This window comes from Vipera ursinii (genome assembly GCF_947247035.1).
Source record: "Vipera ursinii genome assembly, chromosome: Z".
In the NCBI taxonomy this organism is placed as follows: Eukaryota; Metazoa; Chordata; class Lepidosauria; order Squamata; family Viperidae; genus Vipera; species Vipera ursinii.
Window position 1 is genome coordinate 125,161,068 of NC_139517.1, and position 20,054 is coordinate 125,181,121.

A 20,054-nucleotide genomic window follows, 5' to 3' on the forward strand; every position below is an offset into this window, starting at 1 on the left:
CTCTCCCCTCTGCTGGGTGGTTGCAGCAGGTTTTGGTCACTTCACATGACCCTGGGACACTGTGACCGTCATAAATATGAATCAGTTGCCAAGCATCTGAATGTAAATCACAAGACCCTGGAGATGCTGCAACATTGCAGCTGATCAGCGCTTCTTCTGGGCTCAGAAGTGGCAGGATCAGCGCTGAGCTCCAGCTGGATCCTGGCGCTGATCCCGGCGCTTCCGCTGAGCCCTGACAGCCCTGCAGCTCCAGCCGTCTCTCACTCAGGCTTATGCGGTGTTGCCACCGGTCCAGCACATTCCCCTCCCCCGCTACCACTTTTCTAGAATGGTCACGTACCACCTGCCAGGTGCTAATGTACCACAGGTGGTACCCGTACCACTGGTTGTAAAGCCCTGGTATAAGGTCTCCTGGTTGAGCAGGGTGTTGGACTAGAAGACCTCCAAGGTCCCTTCCAGCTCTTGTTATTCTGTTAGATTTTTCTCTATGACAATCTATCTATCCGGGGAATCCTTCAGGTCTTGCAACAATGCTCCCACCACTATATCCACCTTCCTACTGGTCATCTTCGTCTTGGGCAGGGGTCTTCAAAGCTGGCACTTTTATGACTTGTGGACTTCAACTCCCAGAATTACCTGAGTCAGGCTGGCTGAGGTAATTCTGGGAGTTGAAGTCCACAAGTCATAAAAGGGCCAGCTTTGAAGACCCCTGCTCTTGATGGTGGTCATCTTCTTCTCTTTCCTTCCACATCTTCCATCACTATGGACTTTGCAAGGGAGCTGGACAATGGATTCATGACGTGTCTTTGTCAGTGTTGACTTCTGGTGACTACATGGGTTCATGTTCTCCAGAAAAAACTGTTCTTAGCCTGGTCCTTCAGGTCCTACAGTGATGCCCCCATGACCTCTGTAACTGTGTCCATCCACTTTCCTTCAATGCTTTCCACTACCGCAGATTTTTTGAGGGGACTGGACAATTGAGTGGTTGATGCTGGTTGTCTTCTTCTGTTTCCTTCCATCGTTCCCAGCTTTACAAGTTTTCCAGAGAGGTAGATGTTCACATCGTGTGTCCAAAGTGGGATAATTTGACCCAGATCATATCTGCGTCGAATGAGAACTCTGGGTTTATTTGCTCAATGACCCATCAGTTTGTTTTCTTAACTATGCTTGCTATTCTAAGGACTCTTCTCTAATGCCGAAGTTCAAAGGTGGACAAACGGACAGCCACTTGTCTGTAATTTATTTATTTATTTATTTTATTGGATTTGTATACCGCCCTATTCCCGTAGGACTCAGGGTGGTTTACAGAGCAGTTGGAACCATGAAATACAAAAAAATAAAATCAAAAATCAATTAAAACAATTAAATTAAATTCAAGCCCCAAAAGTAAATCTAAAACCCAATTAAATTAACAACCCCACAGTCTGGACCAAACAGCTCAAAGAGCCAGGTTTTCAGGTCCCGGCGAAATGAGCGAAGGTCGGGGGCAATCCTAAGTTCCGTGGGTAGTTGGTTCCATAGGGCAGGCGCACCCACAGAGAATGCCCTTCCCCTGGGAATAACCCGCCGGCATTCATTAACCGGCGGTACCCTGAGAAGGCCCTCCCTGTGGGGGTGCACAGGACGATGGGAAGATGATGCCGGCAGCAGGTGTTCCCTTAGATAGTCCGGACCCAAGCCATTTAGGGCTTTATAGGTCATTACCAGCACCTTGAATCTCACCCGGAGGGCAACCGGAAGCCAATGCAGCTCGCGGAGAAGAGGTGTTACATGGGAGTATCGGGAAGCCCCAATCACAAGTCGCACAGCTAAATTCTGCACCAGTTGAAGCCTCCGAGTGGTCCTCAAGGGCAGCCCCATGTGGAAGGCATTGCAGTAGTCTAACCGGGAGGTCAGAAGTGCATGAGTGACTGTGCGTAGGGCATCTCAGTCCAGATAGGGCCGCAACTGGTGCACCAGGCGAATCTGGGCAAAAGCCCCCCTGGTCACGGCTCCTATATGATCTTCAAAACTGAGCCGTGAATCCAGGAGGACACCCAAGTTGCGAGCCCTATCAACGGCGGGCAACGGTAATGTTATAGGGTTTTCTACCTGAGCAGGGGGTTGGACTAGATGACCTCCAAGATCCCTTCCAACTTTATTATTATTATTTTTGCTGTTGTTATTATAAAGGTGACAATACTTGACCGCTCCTGCTTTATTAAAATCCAACTTTCGCTTCCATCCAGGGGATATTTCTACGGGTGAGCAAGACAGTTGTTTAGAAAGTTTTGCCCCATTTTACGACCTTTCCTGGCACAGTTGTTAAGTGAATCACTGCAGTTGTTAAGTAAGTCACATGGTTGTTAAGTGAATCTGGCTCCATTGATTTGGCTTGTCAGAAGGTCACAAAAGGGGATCATGTGACCCTGGGACACTGCAACTGTCATAAATATGAGTCACCTGCTGAGCGTCTTAATTTTGATCAGGGGATGAGGGAAGAGTTGTGTGGGGGAAAAAAGTCCTGTCACTTCAGTCACTAAATGAATGGTCATTAGTTGAGGTTCTACCTGCAACGTGTCCTCCCACCATCTTATTTTCTTTAGCAAGCCAAAGATATGCGGCCCCTAGCACAGGTAGCCTTTGAATTACAACCAGAATGGAGCCTCAAATTGCTTTTGTTAAGTGAAACATTTCTCGAGTTTTGCTCCATTTTGCGACCTTCCTTGCCACAGTTGTTAAGTGAATCACTCCTTTTGCTCTCCCCCCCCCACCGCCGCCTCCATCGGTACCAGCGAGACCCCACCCCCAATCATTGGCCAGCCCGTCCATCTCTCCGCCCACTCCACTGGATTGGCGGGCCGCGATCGGGAGGCCCCGCCCCCTCTGCGGCGAGCCTTCCCTCTCGCTGGATTCACAGGATGCGGGCGACAAACCCCGCCCCTTCTCAGACGCCTCCTTCCAGCCTCTGGATTGACAGCCAGGGCGGGAGAAATTCCTCCCTCCCTTGGATCGATAGGCTGCGGCGGGTGGATCAGACAGGCCCCGCGCGCTCTCCAGCCCCCTCTCTGACAGGGCGAGGCGGAGAGGCCCCGCCTTCTCCCTGCCTCTCCGCCCGCTTGACAGGGCGAGGCGGAGAGGCCCCGCCCTAACCCTAACCCTCTCCTTCCCTCGGATTGACTGGGTCGCGGCGGAGAGGCCCCGCCCCTCGGCCGGATTGACAGGCACGGCGGAGAGGCCCCACCCCCTTGTTTACTGGTCCGCCGGGGCCGGCTGGCTGCTGTGAGGCGGCCGAGTGAGCAGGCGCCGCGCCGCTTCCCGCCTCCCTGGTGATGCCTGAGGCGGCGGCGGCGGCGGCGGCGGAGGGCTCCTTGCCGTTCCCTTCCTCCTGGTCGGGGCCGCGGGGCGGACGGCGGGCAGAGCAGCCGGGGCGCTGAGGGCGCAGCGGCGACCGCCCTGGGCGGCGCACCTCAGCGCGGGAAAAAGCCGGCGGGGGCGGGATGAGGTAATGGGGGGCGGCACGTGAGGGGGCCGCTTCCTCCTCCTCCTCCTCCTGCCCGGCGGGCCCTTCCCAGCCAGCGAGGCCGCCTGACGGTGCCATGAGCGCGGCCGGGGGTCGCCCGCCCTTGCCGAAGCCCCTCCGGGGCCCGGGGTGAGCCGCAGCGGGGAGGCTGTCCTGGGCCGCGGCCGACGAGGGGAGGGGATGCTCGGCCGGCCTGCCGTGTCAGCGCGGGCATTTCTGCGCTTTTAGCCGCTCCTTTTACCTCTGCGGCGGGGGAGGGGGAGCAGTTTCAGCACCCCTCCCCCACTCTCTTTTTTTTCCCTGCGGGGGGGGGGCTTTTTTTGGCTCCCTCAGCCCGGGGTGTGCTTGGCCGGCTACTCCTCCCCCTCCCTCCCTCCCTCCCCCTTTTTTTGGCTTGGTTTGGCTTCGTTTTGGAGGAGTGGTTTTTTTTCCCCTCCCTCCCTCCCTCCCCCCCATTTATAAACCCGCCTCCCGATTTCCTAAAGGGAGAAAAGCTTAATTAAAAAGTGCCCACCGAAGCTGCCTCTGGGAGGGAATAATAGCCAGGTGAAAAGCGCACTCAGTTTCCATGGACCACCCGTCCATTATCACCCAGGTGACTAACCCCAAAGAAGAAGAAATCCTGTCTTGCTCTCAGGATAAAGGTGAGAAGTTGGTTCTCGGTGGGTCACCTTAAACCGTGATCGAGCCACCCTCCTGGTTGGGGTTAGGGTTTGTGCGGGGGTGGGGGTGGTGTGTGTGGGGGAAAATCGTGTTTCTCCATCCCATTGGAGAATGTCTTCCATCCTAACCGCTTAATTAATTAAATACAGCTCTTAAAAATAACATGCATTTTTTCTCCCCCTCACTTGCGTTTGTCTCTCAACACCTTCCTAAGCTGAAGTACAACAACTCTGGTAAGCTGGCTTCTCTGCTCGGCCAGCTGGGCTTAAACCCAGGACTCTCTGGCAGGGCAAACCAGACCTTTATTGAGCTTATTAGGATGACTTTTGAAATCTTGCCATGTGTGTGTGTGTGTGTGTGCATGTGTGCGTGAGCGCTTCTGGGGTATTTGGTGGGAGAGGCAGTTTTAAGGATCCCTTCAAAATGGGGATTGGGACTGGAGACATTTTGTTCAGGGTACATGCCGAATCTGTCACCGAATCTGTCACTGAAGAAACAGAGAGGGAAACATTTGACAACCAAAAAAGAGGGCAAAACAGAACCGGTCATAAGCATGCTGTTTTAAGATCTCATCCCAAAATAAATAGAAGGTGCCTTGCAGCCTCCCTCTGGTGGGAAACCTGGACAGACTATTTTTATGTTTTTCTTAAACAGATGGAAGGCTTGAATTAAGGCTTCGTCGATGGAGCAAAACTTTAGAAATAAGTACTGTCCTCGACCTTTAAAATATGAAATGTATTGCAATTGATTTAGCTGTGTAGATATGTTATGAGAATAGGGTCCTTCAAAAAAAACACAAGAATGAAAAAAATCTGATGTATATGTGCACTTACCTGAAAAAAAAAGATTAAAATAATACTGAGGCTAATAATATATTTTTTTTCTCGTACAAGAGAAGCATTTATTGAGCTTTGGAGCTGTGCTTAGTGTGCTTGCTGTATGTGTGTCTGTTCCACCTCTGTACTTGTTTGATCTGGGATTGTGCAGGTTAATAGCCAGTAATATTCTGGTGAAGGCTGGAGCATCCTGCAGGGATTGGAATTCTACATCTTATTTTTCTGTTCTTTAATTCTGTGATTTTTCCTTTTAATTATCATATCTGCTGATAGTGTAAATAATGGAAAAAGATACTTTTTGCTGCAGGCTTAAATTTCTCTATAGCTTACACAAATTTAATTTTTTAAAATAGTCATGGTTTCTTCTCTCAGTCCCTCCATATGCAAGGAATGTTTTGAGATTCTGATTTTTTTAAAAAAAAATCTTGCTTGTGATACTTACATGTGGAAATCTGATTACCAATCATATATAAAACATACATGGTGAAGAGTTATTGCATTTAGTATATAATACCAGGTGTAACATTGGTAAAATGATAAGTTCACAAACTTGAGAAATTATTGTCTGTTTTCATATTAGGATATTTTCTGAGAAATACAAATACAAAATAGTTACCATTTTGTGCAGATAAAACTTTTCTGCACCAGTAGCTCAGATTGATAATATTCTTTACCCTTTTTTAAACCATGGCTGAAATGGATCAGGCCAAGTTGAATGTTTGTCTACCATCCCTCCCTCCCTCCCCTCCCCTCCCTTCCCTCTCTCAAAAATGCTGTTCCTCAACAAAAACAAGGTTAGTTGTTGTCCTAAATATGATTATCTACAATTCTTAGTTGATACTTGATTAGAAAATGACAGTTTTAGTTAAAATATAATTAAAATTAGAGATTAATTTTAAAATTGCTCCTGATTTCTAAACCATAGTTAATAAATTTGGGTGAGCGCCATGGATTTAGAATTCTTCACTATTAGGTTGTATGTTTTTAAAAAGGCACTAAAACCAATTTAGCAAAAACTCAAATGTTGAAGAGGATTTAACTGTAAAGTTATTATGGAATTAGAGAAGGAAGTTTTCTTTCAGCTCCTGACAGTGGGTATAATTTGATTTCATGCCTTGTGTGTGTGTGAGAGAGAAAGAAAGCTGCTATAATGCTTAAGTTTCTTTATCTGTTATCTGTCCATATATGCCCACAGGCTTATAAGACAGTTGTACATTTACAGGTTTACAAGATGGGACATTAGCCTTTGGTTTGATTAACTGTGATTGTACTATAATATAAAATGTAAATAAATAATACCGGAGACCACCAGTTTCATTACCTGGCTGAAATTGATGGGCTTGGAAACTAAACACATTTGGGCTTAGATCTTCAATGGGAGATTACTAGGCTAATTCAAAGAAGACAGTGGCTAACCTTTTCCGTAATATGCCCAGAAAACTATGTGTCTATAAGGTGAGAAGAAATTGATCTCAACTCAAAGAACAGGGCCCTTGCCTTGGTCAGAATTTGGGTTTTCAGGATCCTTTTTTCCTTAGGTACAGTAATATGCCAGCTCGTGAAAAACTGGCTTTTTCCTGGCCTTATTTAATAGAACAAAAATAATTAAATTTAGCTATTACTCTGGAACTGGGATGAGAATCTTCTCTTGTACCCTCTCTCCCTATAAAGTTTGAGCCAGCTGCCATCATTGCATGTCTTAGGTAGAAGGGTTTTTGTCTCCTGGGATGCAGTGGTTGGGAGGCTGGGCTAAACTACCTCTGCCCATCTTGCTGGTCCTTATGAAAAGCACTTGCCTGTTAGTTGGAAATGTCCATGTCCTTTGGTGGGCAAGATGCCAACTGCATAGGAAATTGATCCAGAATTCTCATTTGTGTTGCAGTTTTGAAAGGGAAAGGCTGTATTACTTTTTTCCATACAGCAGCGTAACACACATAAAAATCTATTTCTGTCTGATCCCAGAAAATAGGATAGATGAGGAAACGCTGCTAGTGTCCCCAGGAAATAAGGGGCTAGAGGAAAAAAAACATTGGGAACCTTATCTTTCTGCTGTATTTGTTATAGAGGTAGTCCTCAACTTACAACAGTTCATTTAGCGACCGTTCGAAGGTACAGCACCACTGAAAAAAGTGACTTATCACCATTTTTCACTCTTGCAACCCTTAACAACATCCCCATTGTCATGTGATTCAGATGCTTGGCAACCAACTCGTATTTATGACGGTTGCAGTGTCCTGGGGTCACGTGATCCCCTTTTGCGACCTCCTGATAAGCAAAGTCAATGGGGAAGCCAGATTCACTTAACTGTGTTACTAATTTAACAGGTGCGGTGATTCACTTAACTGGCAAAAAAGATTGTAAAATGGGGCAAAACTCAATAAATGTCTCATTTAGCAACAGAAATGTTGGGCTCTTTTGTAGTCGTAAGTCGAGGACTACCTGCAAATATAATGGAATATTTGCTCATAACAGCTGTGTGAGGGGGCTTACTAAAACAGGAGGCTACCTATGAGTTTTACCAGTAAACAAAGATCTGAATGTGATTTTCCCCAAATCTAACCGAAGATATTAGCTCAAATTTCTCTAACCAGATGTTGTCCAAGGATGTTAGAACAAAAGATTTGTCCTCCCCGGACAGCATGATCATAATCTGATAAAAGTAGTCCTTGGAGTATGACAGCAGCTGGCATCAGGATTGCTGTCACTAAGCATTGCAATCAAAAAGCACAACATCATAAAACTGCATCATTCAGTATCAACAGTCCCAGGTGCCATTTTAATCCTACGACGTGCAGGTCATTAAGCGGGAAGTGTTGGAAGGTAAGGGGCGTAGGGATGCTTCAGGAGGTAGCCAGGGGAGGCCATGAATTTCAGGAGACAGGCAGGCCACACATAAATACAGGTAGTTCTCGACTTACGACTACAGTTGAGCCCAAAATTTCTGTTGCAAAGTGAGGACATCTGTTCAGTAAGTTTTGCCCCATTTTACAATCTCTCTCGCTACAGTTGTTTCGTGAATCACTGTAGTAGGTAAGTTAGTAATCCAATTGTGAATCTGGCTTCCCCATTGACTTTGTCAGGAGGTCACAAAAGTCGATCCCATGAGTCTTGAGACACAGCAACGGTCATAAATACCCAACAGTTGCCAAGCATCTGAGTTTTGATCACGTGACCAGGGGGATGCTGGAAAGATCATAACTGAAAAACGGCCATAAGTTACTTTTTTCAGTGCCATAGTAACTTGAACTGTTGTAAGTCGAGGAGTGCCTATACAGAAAGACCACAGATTAGATCAGACATGTCAAAGACAAGGCCCGGGGGCCAGATCCGGCCCGTGAAGTGGTTTCATCCGGCCCGCGAAGCCATCCTGGAAACAGTGAGGGAGCGGCCCCCACTGCCTTGGCCCTGGCCCAGAGACCCTCCTTCTGCCAGAGACCCTCAGATCTCTCCCACTCCTGCCCAGGCCCCCATAGGCACCCTTGATGCCAACGATGTAGAGCTGGCCACGCCCACCCAGTAGGCCACACGCACTCTAGCCACGCCCACCCAGCAGGCCACGCCCACCCTGGCCACACCCACCTGGCCCCTGGAGGGCAACCGCAGTGCTGATGCGGCCCTCAATGAAATTGAGTTTGACACCCCTGGATTAGATGGTGCAGCATAAGCCCAGGAAGGCTTGGGTGTGGATGGTACGGCATGAGAACGGGTAGCCTGGCGCAAACACGTGAAGGCGAGGAGGACCAGAGCAACTCCTTCTTCCCCAGTGACTTTGCTTCTGGGGAAGCTGGCAGGAACGACCACAAATAATGCATCATGTAACTGCAAGCACCCAGTGTGCCCATGGGAACACTGTGACAGCCAGAACTTTAAAGATTGATTGAAGTACCACTCCTTCGTCACCGTCACAATTATAAATGGTTACTGAACGAGTGGTTGGCAAGCAAGATTCTAGCTTACTTGGTGGACACTCAAAATGGGGAAAGTTATATAGACCATCGTAGCATGTTTGACAAAGTGATCTGCCCTCTCTGAGAAAGCCTTAGCTTTGTAAATATTTATTTATTTATTTATTTATTTATTTATTTATTTATTTATTTTATTTTATTTTATTTTATTTTATTTTATTTATTTAAATCCCATTTATATCCCACCTTTCTCCGAAGACTCAGGGCGGCTTACAATTTAAGCACAAACCAATGTGCTTAGCAATAGCCTTCATTCTATGTATTCATTCTAAGATTAAATATACAGCTAAAACAATGTTCTTTTTTTGCATTAATCCAGCCAATCTCACACAAACTACATTATTTTGCAACCAGAGGAATTTTATCTACAGTAAACGAGGCTGCAATCTACTAAGAAATAAAATAAACTTTTGTCTGCATGTTCTGGTTCTTTGCCACTATATTTACGTTGGTTTTGCAATGAAATTCGGTGGTTCCAAACTATGTATTATAATTTGTTCCTAGCGTATATAAATCTCCCATGTGTGTTGATGTTATATGCATTTTACCTAAAAGGGATGATGTCTAAGCAGCCGTATAAGGATATACAGTAATTGTATAATTTTTGGAAATAATCAACCATGAAAAAAGGGGGGGGAAGTATGGTAGGAATGCTTAAATAACTAATTTTGCACAAACAAGTACAAATAAACTGCATTTGGGTATTTTGATGCTGCTGAATAAATAGATTTTTCAAAATATTCTTCTCTTGCCTTAGATATTTGGCTGACTCATAACCTTCAAAATGAGTGTTGATATATGGAGGAATAGTTGTTACGACGTCAACAACCATTCGTTTAGTGACTGATCAAAGTTACATCGGTATTGAAAAAAAGTGACATAATCTGTTTTCACACTGTTGCAGCATCCCCTTAGTCACGTGATCAGAATTTGAGCGCTCGGCAACTAGCATGTATTTACAACAGTTGTGTTGTCCTGGATCATGTGCACCATCCTTTGTAACTGCCTCAGCCAGCTTCTGACAAGCCTAGTCAATGGGAGAAACTAAGCTCATTTAACAACCATATGATTCACTTATGATGCAGTGGTTTGCTTAACAAGTGTGTCAAAAAGATTATAAAATCAAGTGCAATTTACTTTACACCCACCTTGCTTAATAACAAATTCTGATCCCAATTGTGGTTATAAGTCGGGAAGTATCTGTATTACCCATGGTGGTGCAGTGTTTAGAATGGAGTGCTGCAGGCTAACTGCCGATTGCCATCAGTTCAATCCTGACCGGCTCAAGATTGACTCAGCCTTCCATCCTTCCGAGGTCGGTAAAATGAAGACTCAGATTTTGGGGGCCATTCACGGACTCTAAACCATTTAGGGAAGGCTGCAAAGTATTATGAATTGGCATTTAAGTCTAAGTGCTATTGCTATTATGGTGGGGTCCTTGGTGCTCTGAGTTTGGTTGTTTTCTTGAAATGTCTGCATGAAACGCCCCCAGTCCTCACCCCAGTTTAACCTCAGCTACAAATATTCCCCTATATGGTGTTAATGGGGGTGTAGATGTTCCTACTGTTGTTTTGTGATGTGCCTGGAGTTAGCATACAGGTAAGCTGAGTGGCTGTCTTAAGTAAATAAAATTTTCTGTAGTATTGACTTTTTGGGGGGGAAACCAAAAACAAAGATTGTAAGATACATAGAAGCATTGAAATGTTTAAACAATGTAACCAAATTTATGTAGAACTTTTCTCTAACTTTCTTAGTGTTGATATAATGGACATTGAATATAGTAATGTAAGTTGAAGTGATTGTTGTTCATGGTAAAATTAGCAAAAAGTTCTTTTTCTTCTAGTAATAGTCATTTTGGATTAATATTTGTAATTCATCCTGAACTTTAATTTAATTTAATTTAATTTAATAACATTTATATACCGCCCTTCTCCCTGAGGACTCAGGGCGGTTCACAGGGCAGAATAAAATAGCAAATACAAACATTAAAAGGTGATTAAACAATTGCCCTAATTAAAAACAATAGAAGTACAATTCTAAAAAACCCCGAGATAAAATTAAAAGACCAAAAATAAAACAACCCCACCGATCCCCATCAGGCTAGGCCAGCTTGTACAAACAAAAATGTCTTGAGATCGCGACGAAAGGAGCGAAGATCGGGCGCCATCCGGAGCTCTACCGGTAGCTGATTCCACAGCTCCGGAGCGCCCACAGAGAAGGATCTCCCCCTGGGGGCCACCAATCGACATTCTCTGATCGGTGGCACCCTGAGGAGGCCCTCTCTGTGGGAACGCACAGGGCGCAGGGAGCTTGATGCCGGCAGCAGATGTTCCCTGAGGTACTCCGGCCCCATGCCATGGAGGGCTTTAAACACCGTTACCAGTACCTTGAATCTCACCCGGAAGACAACTGGCAACCAATGCAGCTCACGGAGCAGAGGTGTAACGTGGGAGTATCGGGAGACTCCCAACACCACTCTCGCGGCTGCATTCTGTACCAGTTGGAGCTTCCGGGTGGTCCTCAAGGGCAGCCCCATGTAGAGAGCGTTGCAGTAGTCCAGACGAGAGGACACGAGCGCATGAGTGACCGTGCACAAATCATCCCGGCTAAGATAGGGCCGCAACTGGCGCACCAGGCGAACCTGGGCGAAGGCCCCCCTAGTCACAGCTCCTATGTGGTCTTCTAAGGTGAGCCATGAATCTAGGAGGACTCCCAAGTTGCGAGCCCTATCTACGGGGGGTAATAGTTCACCCCCCATAGCCAGAGGTGGAATGTCCGAATAAACCGAATAAATAAATTGCTTAATCACAATTTCTTTCCAGACTCTTGTCATTATAATTAAGTGCTTTGAAGAATGATCGAGTGCTGGGACTTTAAGCACAATCTGCTTTTTTGTTGGCATGTTGATACTCTTTAATTCATATATAGCTGAGATTACAATAAGGGGAGTGTAAGATAATACAGTGTTAATTCAATGGCACTGAACTATTGTATAGTAGCAGTGACATGGAAATATTTACAGCGGATGGAACTTGTGAAGCAATGCTATTGAGGTCTTCAAATTCTAGTTAGTCATCTTTCCTATCAATAGTATGCTCTGCATATGTATGGTTTCTTTTTTCTTGTTTATAAGCCTAACTTTAAAAGCATGTGGAATATTTTACAAAGCATGTGAAATAAAAGGAAGCAAGTTAAAAGATGCTTAATAGACCATGTATTGTTCCCAGGCATCTAACAAGTGGTGGCACTATGACCTCTCTCCCTTACAGATTAAAGGATGGGGGAAATTGTGTTCTTTTCTTGCTTTCAACTTCTGCCTTAGGCATCTAATTTGGTAGGTAAAATCTGATGAAGTCTTTCCTTTTTTTATCCTGAAATAACCAGCCAAAGCTACATGTTTGTACCTAGAGAAATGGATGATTGATTTCCCTGACTCAGTTGTGCAAGGGGTAACTTCTAAAGCTATAATTTGGACAGTGTTCTTTTATGTGATGTTGTTAACAGCTACTGTTGTTCTCAGCCAGTGGCAGGTGCTACCCATCAACACTGATAACCAAAGGAGAAAGAGTAGCCAGCAGTAATGGGGTCATTCTGATGTGGCTTCCATCTTATAAGATGAAGAATTCTTGCTAAAAACAGTTAGGTTCAGGTAGTCTTTGATCCGTGACCATTCATTTAGCAACCATTCAGAGTTACAGTGGCATTGTCAAATGATGGTTACAACCAGTCCTCAGTTCTGGTTGTCCCAGCAGCACCACCCCACCAGCCCGAGTCGTGTGATCATGATCTGGGGGCCCTTGGCAGCCTATTCACATAGCCAGATGCAGAGCCCCTTGATCACATGATCTCTGTTTGCAATCTTCACTGCTGGCTTCTACACAAAATAGACCTGGAAACTGCCAGGGAAGGTCACAAGTTGCTAAGTCTTCCCTGTCTGCTGCTCTCCCCCAGCCCCTTTGCCTTCATGCATCCCCCTCCCCACCCCACCATGATCTATGCCAAACTCCTGTGCATCCCACACCCTTTCCAACTTGGGCTGTGCCTCTGGGGCATGCCCTTGCACTTTTTACGGTGCCTTCCCTACATATCTTATTGCCTCACCTAGCAGTAGCCACTTACCTAGCTTTCACCCTGGGATTTGCAGTTTTCTGTGCACCCCCCACCCACCCCCAGACCACTGGTTATACAGTTGCAAGAAAAAGTATGAACCCTTTGGGATTACGTGGAGTTTTGCATGAATTGGCCATAAAATGCGCTCTAAACGTCATGTAAGTCACAAAAATAGAAAAACACAGTCTGTTTAAAATAATACTACACAAACATTAGCTGTTGTCATGTTTTAATTGAACATAAGATGGAAACATTCACAGTGCAGGGTGAAAAAAGTATGTGAACCCCTAGCCTAATGACTTCTCCAAGAGCTAATTGGAGCCAGGAGTGAGCCAACCTTGACTCCAACCAGTGTGATGATATTGGATGTGTTGCTGACAGCCATCCTGCCCTTTAAAAACACACACCTGTTTTGGGTTTACTAGTCTCAAGAAGCACTGTCTGATGTGAACTATGCCTCGCAGAAAAGAGCTCTCAGAAGACCTATGATCAAGAATTGTTGACTTGCATGAAGCTGGAAAGGGTTACAAAAGTATCTCCAAAAGCCTTGATGTTCATGTGTCCACGGTAAGACAGACTGTCTACAAATGGAGAAAGTTTAGCACTGTTGCTACTCTCCCTAGGCGTGGTCGTCCTGTAAAAATGACTGCAAGAGCACAGCGCATAATGCTTAATGAGGTAAAGAAGAATCCTAGAGTGTCAGCTAAAGATCTACAGAAATCTCTGGCACATGCTAACATTTTTGTTGACACATCTACAATAAGGAAAACATTAAATAAGAATGGAGTACATGGGAGGACACCACAGAGGAAGCCATTGCTGTCCAAAAAAAATATTGCAGCACGTTTGAAGTTTGCAAAAGAGCACCTGGATGTTCCACAGCACTACTGGCAAAATATACTGTGAACAGATGAAACCAAAATTGAGTTTGGGAAAAACACACAACACTGTGTGGAGAAAAAAAGGCACAGCACACTAACATCAAAACCTCATCCCCACTGTAAAACATGGCGGAGGGAGCATCATGGTTTGGGGCTGCTTTGCTGCCTCAGGGCCTGGACGGATTGTTGTCATTGATGGGAAAATGAATTCCAGAGTTTATCAGGACATTTTGCAGGAAAACGTACAACCATCTGTCCGCCAACTGAAGCTCCGCAGAGGATGGGTGATGGAACAGGACAATGACCCAAAGCATACAAGTAATTCAACAAAACAATGGCTTCAATAGAACAGAATACGCCTTCTGGAGTGGCCCAGTCAGAGTCCTGACCTCAACCCGATTGAAATGCTGTGACATGACCTTAAGAGAGCGATTCACACCAGACATCCCAAGAATATTGCTACACTGAAACAGTTTTGTGAAGAGGAGTGGTCCAGAATTACTCCAGATCGTTGTGCAGGTCTGGTCTGCAACTATAGGAAACGTTTGGTTGAGGTTATTGCTGCCAAAGGAGGGTCAACCCGTTATTAAGTCCAAAGGTTCACATACTTTTTCCACCCTGCACTGTGAATGTTTCCATCTTATGTTCAATTAAAACATGACAACAGCTAATGTTTGTGTAGTATTATTTTAAGCAGACTGTGTTTTTCTATTGTTGTGACTTACATGACGTTAGAGCGCATTTTATGGCCAATTCATGCAAAACTCCACGTAGTCCCAAAGGGTTCACATACTTTTTCTTGCAACTGTATAAAGCTAGCAGGGGAGTTGCCTCACCTAATAATCTTGGGATTTGGTTAACATTGGCAGTTGGGACTGCAGGAATTGCCACTTTATGACCGTATCACTTAGTGATGGAAATTACGGTCTCAACTGCCATCCTAAATTAACCTGTTTAAATCTTAATGAATGTAAGAATGCTCTTTATCTCATTTTTGCATCTTTGCCATAGTATTTGGCTTGCTTCAGGGGAACGAAAGTGTGGTTTCTCGTGTCTTTTGCATTTTCCAGACATCTCTTTCATCTAATTATGCCGCTTAAAAGGGTGTGAAATGGATTAAATGGTACTGAGAAATACTTTCAGATTATTGTGTACACAGCAGCAGAATATAATATAGGCCCAGAAAGAGATGCCTCTAGATTTCCTGGCCCTATTGATTATCTGTTTTCCTTTCAGTCTCCTAGAAAGATAGACTGATAGTGTTTTCCCTGTGCTACAATGTAGTTAAATGGGTGCATATGACTATAGGCTACACAGTGTAATTTCCTTTTATTTTGTGTCTGAGGAGAACAAAGGCTAATGCCAACATAGCTTGAAAGAGAGGTCGTTTGCCGCCTGCAGCAAGGCTTAGCCTCCTATACATCCAGGCAGGAAAAAGTTAAACTTCAGGAGCTTTAATCTGAAGGATAAAAGTCTATTTTCTTTTCTATATACTCTTTTTTATTTTATTTTTTGAATGAAGCAGAAGCAATATGGGTGAGCGGTCCCAGGTCATTCATTCTTCAGGACAGAAATCTCTAGGCAAAATGTTTTTAAGATGATAACTTGCTAACTTCATTCTCTTGAAAAGAATGAACTCAGATCTCTTACTTTAGTTGGGTATGCAGTTGGGTGTTTTCCTCTTGAACACTGGTTTCTCTTAATAGTTCCTCCATTAAATAAACATGGTAATAATGCATCACACACCAGCATATAAAGTAATGATTTTACAAGACATAAGAGACTTGGTTTGCTCTTCCCAGCTACCTGAGCCTTTTATTTTAGAAAATAAGCACTTCCCCCCCCCCCCTTATTTCCTGCTGTTCTTTTTCCCTTAACATTTTTATGGGTATCAATGAACTGTACCCATCTCCGTGTCCTTTGTAGAGGGAAAAGGCCTCTGTGAGACTTTTGTGGGGAAAAACACTCCTGACAACATCAAGAGGTAGAGATTGCTATACAGGTAAGTCCTTACCTTAACTGTTCTTTTAGTGACCTTTTGAAGCTACAACAGCACTGAGGAAAGTGACTTATGACCATTTTTCGCACCTAAGGACCATTGCAGCATCCCCACGGTCAGGTGATCAAATTTCAGATGCTTGGCAATTGACTCACGTTTATGACAGTTGCAATATCCTGAGGTCATATGATCACCTTTTGCGTTCTTCTGGCCAGCAAAGTGAATGGGGAAGCAGATTAACTTAACTGTGTTACAACTGCAGTGATTCTCTTAACAACGGTGGCAAGAAAGATTGTAAAATGGGGCAAATCTCAGTTAAGTATCTTGCCTAGCAATAGAAATGTTGGGCTCAATTGTGGTAAGTTCATGGACTACCTGTAGTACAGATTCGGTGAGAAGTGGTAATTTGTATTCATAGGTAGGAATGACGTATTTTTTTAATCTGACACCCAGTTCTCAAGCCATATCCACAGAAAACCTACATATAACCTGAATTATCATCTTGTCATCTCATGTCTGATAAGGAAACCATACTGCCTTTTCCTTGACACGGAAAATCTCAAAGGAGTTGTCTCCGAGGTTACACATTCCTTAAAAGCATGGGGAATCAGCCCTTCTTTGAGGAAGATGGGTGGTTTAGAAATACAAAATATAAATAAACAATAAGATCCACTCTGTAGAAATGGCTCCTCCATTGGATTAAATAATTTGTATGCTTACAATTAGTTGAACATTAATGGATATTAACATTCTCTTTCTCCATCTCTAATGAAGAACTGAATAAAGACAGTATTTTGGGAAGATGCTAATACTCTACTTGTGATTCACAGCGGCAGTACATATTTGTAGCCTTGAGATTTTGTGCATGGTAGTTCTGAATGGTGACAATTCTTCAAAGGGAAGCCTGCCACAGTCCTGTTCCCATTGTAAATGAGTACAGAATGGTTTACTTCCATGTTAGAAGGATACTACACAGCACCAGGATTTCAGAATTGGGAATTCGCAAGCATTTGAAACTTAGTGAAGAGCAAATAAGTACTTTAATAAGATTCTGTCCTTGAGCAGCACTTATTCATATTGGAATAAGCATTGGTATGCCTTCGGGAGGTTTTGAAAAATCTGCCCTGTATTCTATTTTTAATAACAATGGAGAATTTAAAGACATCTGACAGAGGAAAATATTTGTAACACAGGATTGAAATGAGAGGTCCTGGGTGGTCTCCTTTCTTGCAGATGTTTCGTTAACCAAAGTAGGTAACATAATTGGTGCTGATGATGTTATCTAGTTTGGGTAATGAAACGTCTGCAAGAAAACAACCAAGCTCAGAGAGCAGCAAGGACCCCTAAAAGATATCTGCTTGCACACAGGTCATTGATCCAATAGTGTCTTCTAATATTTCTCAACCATGGCAACTTTAATAGCAATAGCAATGGCACTTATATACCACTTCATATTGTTTTACACCAGAGGTCTCCAACCTTTTGGACACCAGGGACAGGCTATGTGGAGAGAGGTTTTTCCATGGACTGGAGGGGGTGTGGTTTTGTGTGCTGCCTGCATCCCATGGATGGGGCTTTGCTTGTTTGTGCGGACCAGTTGCTGGCATGCTGCGGCCCGGTACTAGTCCACTGACCGGGAGTTGAGGACCCCTGCTTTACCGCCCTCTCTGAGCGGTTTATAGAGTCAGCATATCACCTCCAACAATCTGGGTCCTCGTTTTACCAACCTCGGAAGGCTGAGTCAACCTTGAACTGGTCAGGATCGAACTCCTGGCAGTGAGCAGAGTGAGCCTGCAGTACTGCATTCCAGTGACTGCACCACCACGGCTCTTAAGATATCCAAACCATGCTGGCTGGAGAATCTTAGGAATTGCTCCAGACATCTTAACATTAGCAAGATTGAGAAACACTGGTTTATTAATCTCCAGCCCAGAATGGATTACCATAATAAGTATCAGATACTCCCACCATTACCCTGCCCTCAATATTCTATATATCATATAGGATTCCTAGATTTATAACTGGTTACAGTGCTGTAGTAGTGATGATATCGTTTTAAGAATGTGATGACATATGCCAGCAAAATGGATTATTCATCTTGCTTTCTTCAGTTTACCAGAGCTGGCATGTGCTGTACGCGCCGGGGGGGGGGGAGGGCGCTGACAGAGAGGAGAAGAGAGCAAAGCTAAGTTCAATTGCATGAGTAACCATTAGTTTATAGATTAGATATAGTCTTATTTATATGGAATTGTTTGCTATGCTTGCAATATGGGTTGGAACTAAGCTGAACATGTTATTTTAACATTTTTAATGTGGCTTTCAGTTCAAAGGGATTATCCTAATAGGATGCAAAAACATAAAAAAATAAACAAAATGGGAGAAAATTAACAAATGTAAAAGACATAAACAACAGACTTCACTTAACAATGGTATAAGAGCTTGAAGCTAAAGGTTTGCAATGTGGGTACATTGAAACTGTTTATGAATGAAGAAGCAAATCCACTAATATTAAACATATGGTAGCAATTCGTGGACATAAGGTTAGGGCATAAGCAAGGTTGAGCCACTTTAATACTTGGGTAGAAGACCAACAGGAAATTCTAGGATTGCAGGATAGATTGAAATATTTTTAAAATCCTAGAAAAAGGTAATGGAAAGCCATTTATAATATATTTGTAAAGTCACCAAGAGTTGAGTTTAACTCAGAGGTACAGCTAGTTTGGTCTAGTGATTAAGGCATCAGGCTAAAACCAGGAGATGGTGAGTTTTAGTCCCACCTTAGGCATGCCGGCCACATGACCACGGAGACGTCCTCGGACAAGCGCTGGCTCTTTGGCTTTGAAACGGAGATGAGCACCGGCCCCTAGAGTTGGAAACGACTAGCATGCATGTGCAGGGGAACCTTTACCTTTACCTTTTTAGGCATGAAAGCCAACTGGGGGACTTTGTGCTGATCACCAGGAGACAGTGAGTTCTAGTCCTATCTTAGGTATGAACAATTTCTGGGTGACTTTGGGTAAATCACTGCCTGTCAGTCCAATTCATCTCACAGGGTTGTTGTGGGTAAAATAGGAAAGAGTATTGGGTACATTTGCTGCTATGAGTTATTTAAAAAAATATTTATTTTGTGTATGATGAGAACATGACAGAAGAGAAGTAAACATGCATGGGATATAAATAAATAATAAAAGACCCTTTTAATTTACAGTACTAAGCAATATGTATTTCACTGAACCTTTACATCATAAGATGTAAAGTTTATTAGATTGCATGAAATGACCACAACAGTTCTTTAAAATGTTAGTCTTTGTTCTTTATTATTTCCAATAATAATGTCCAAGTTTCTTGGTGAATTGTGGCTACTTGGGCTATACCTAAAAGCTGCTAAACTATTGGTGTTCTTGCTTAGTGTTGGCAATTGTTCTGTTCCCTGCCGCTTGAATTCTGAATTAGTATTTCCGCTTCTTTTTGAGAAAATAATACCTAAAATACTCTTGGCATTAGCTACGCTTTTAGCTATCTGTGCTGTCCTCATCCCTAATAGAAGGAGTTGTTCCTTAATGCAATGGTAAATTGTCCCATAGGAACTATAACTGAATTGAATTTATTTAAGGAACCACAATAAATGGGCTTCGTGAGCCTAAAGACTGAACCAAACATATCTTAATCATATTGATAAGTCAGTCTTTGTACATATGGAGGGGAAACTACACTAAAATTGCATGGACAAGTAGTCCTCGACCTACAATAGCTCATTTAGTGACCGTTCAAAGTTACAATGACACTGAAAAAAGTGACTTATGACCATTTTTCACACTTAACAACCGTTGTAGCGTCCCCAGGGTCATGTGATTTACATTCGGATGCTTGACAACTGGTTCACATTTATTAAGGTTGCATAACTTGTTGCAGCGTTCTGACGAGCAAAGTCAGTGGGGAAGCCAGGTTCACTTAACTGCGTTACTAACTTAACTGCAGTGATTCACTTAACAAATGTGGCAAGAAAAGTCACAAAATGGGGCAAAACTCACCTAACAAATGTCTCACTTAGCAACATACGTTTTGGGCTCAATTGTGGCCGTAAGTTGAGCACTACCT

At 43.8% G+C, this 20,054-nt stretch overlaps 1 protein-coding gene and 1 long non-coding RNA gene across 4 annotated transcripts in view; both read left to right on the forward strand.

Annotated features, from left to right (window-relative positions):
• The window catches only part of LOC310648912, a 468,719-nt gene that overhangs the window by 381,287 nt on the left and 67,378 nt on the right, over positions 1-20,054 (forward strand). The window lies entirely within an intron of this gene.
• The window catches only part of CTDSPL (CTD small phosphatase like), an 80,653-nt gene continuing 63,870 nt past the window's right edge, over positions 3,272-20,054 (forward strand). For all 3 annotated transcript variants that reach the window (XR_014494173.1, XM_083377023.1, XM_083377022.1), the window contains exon 1: positions 3,272-4,146. Coding sequence is in view for 2 of the 3 variants with exons in the window: in XM_083377023.1 (XP_083233149.1) it covers positions 4,071-4,146 (76 nt within the window). In the remaining variant the exon portion in view is untranslated. The remainder of the gene's footprint in view (positions 4,147-20,054) is intronic.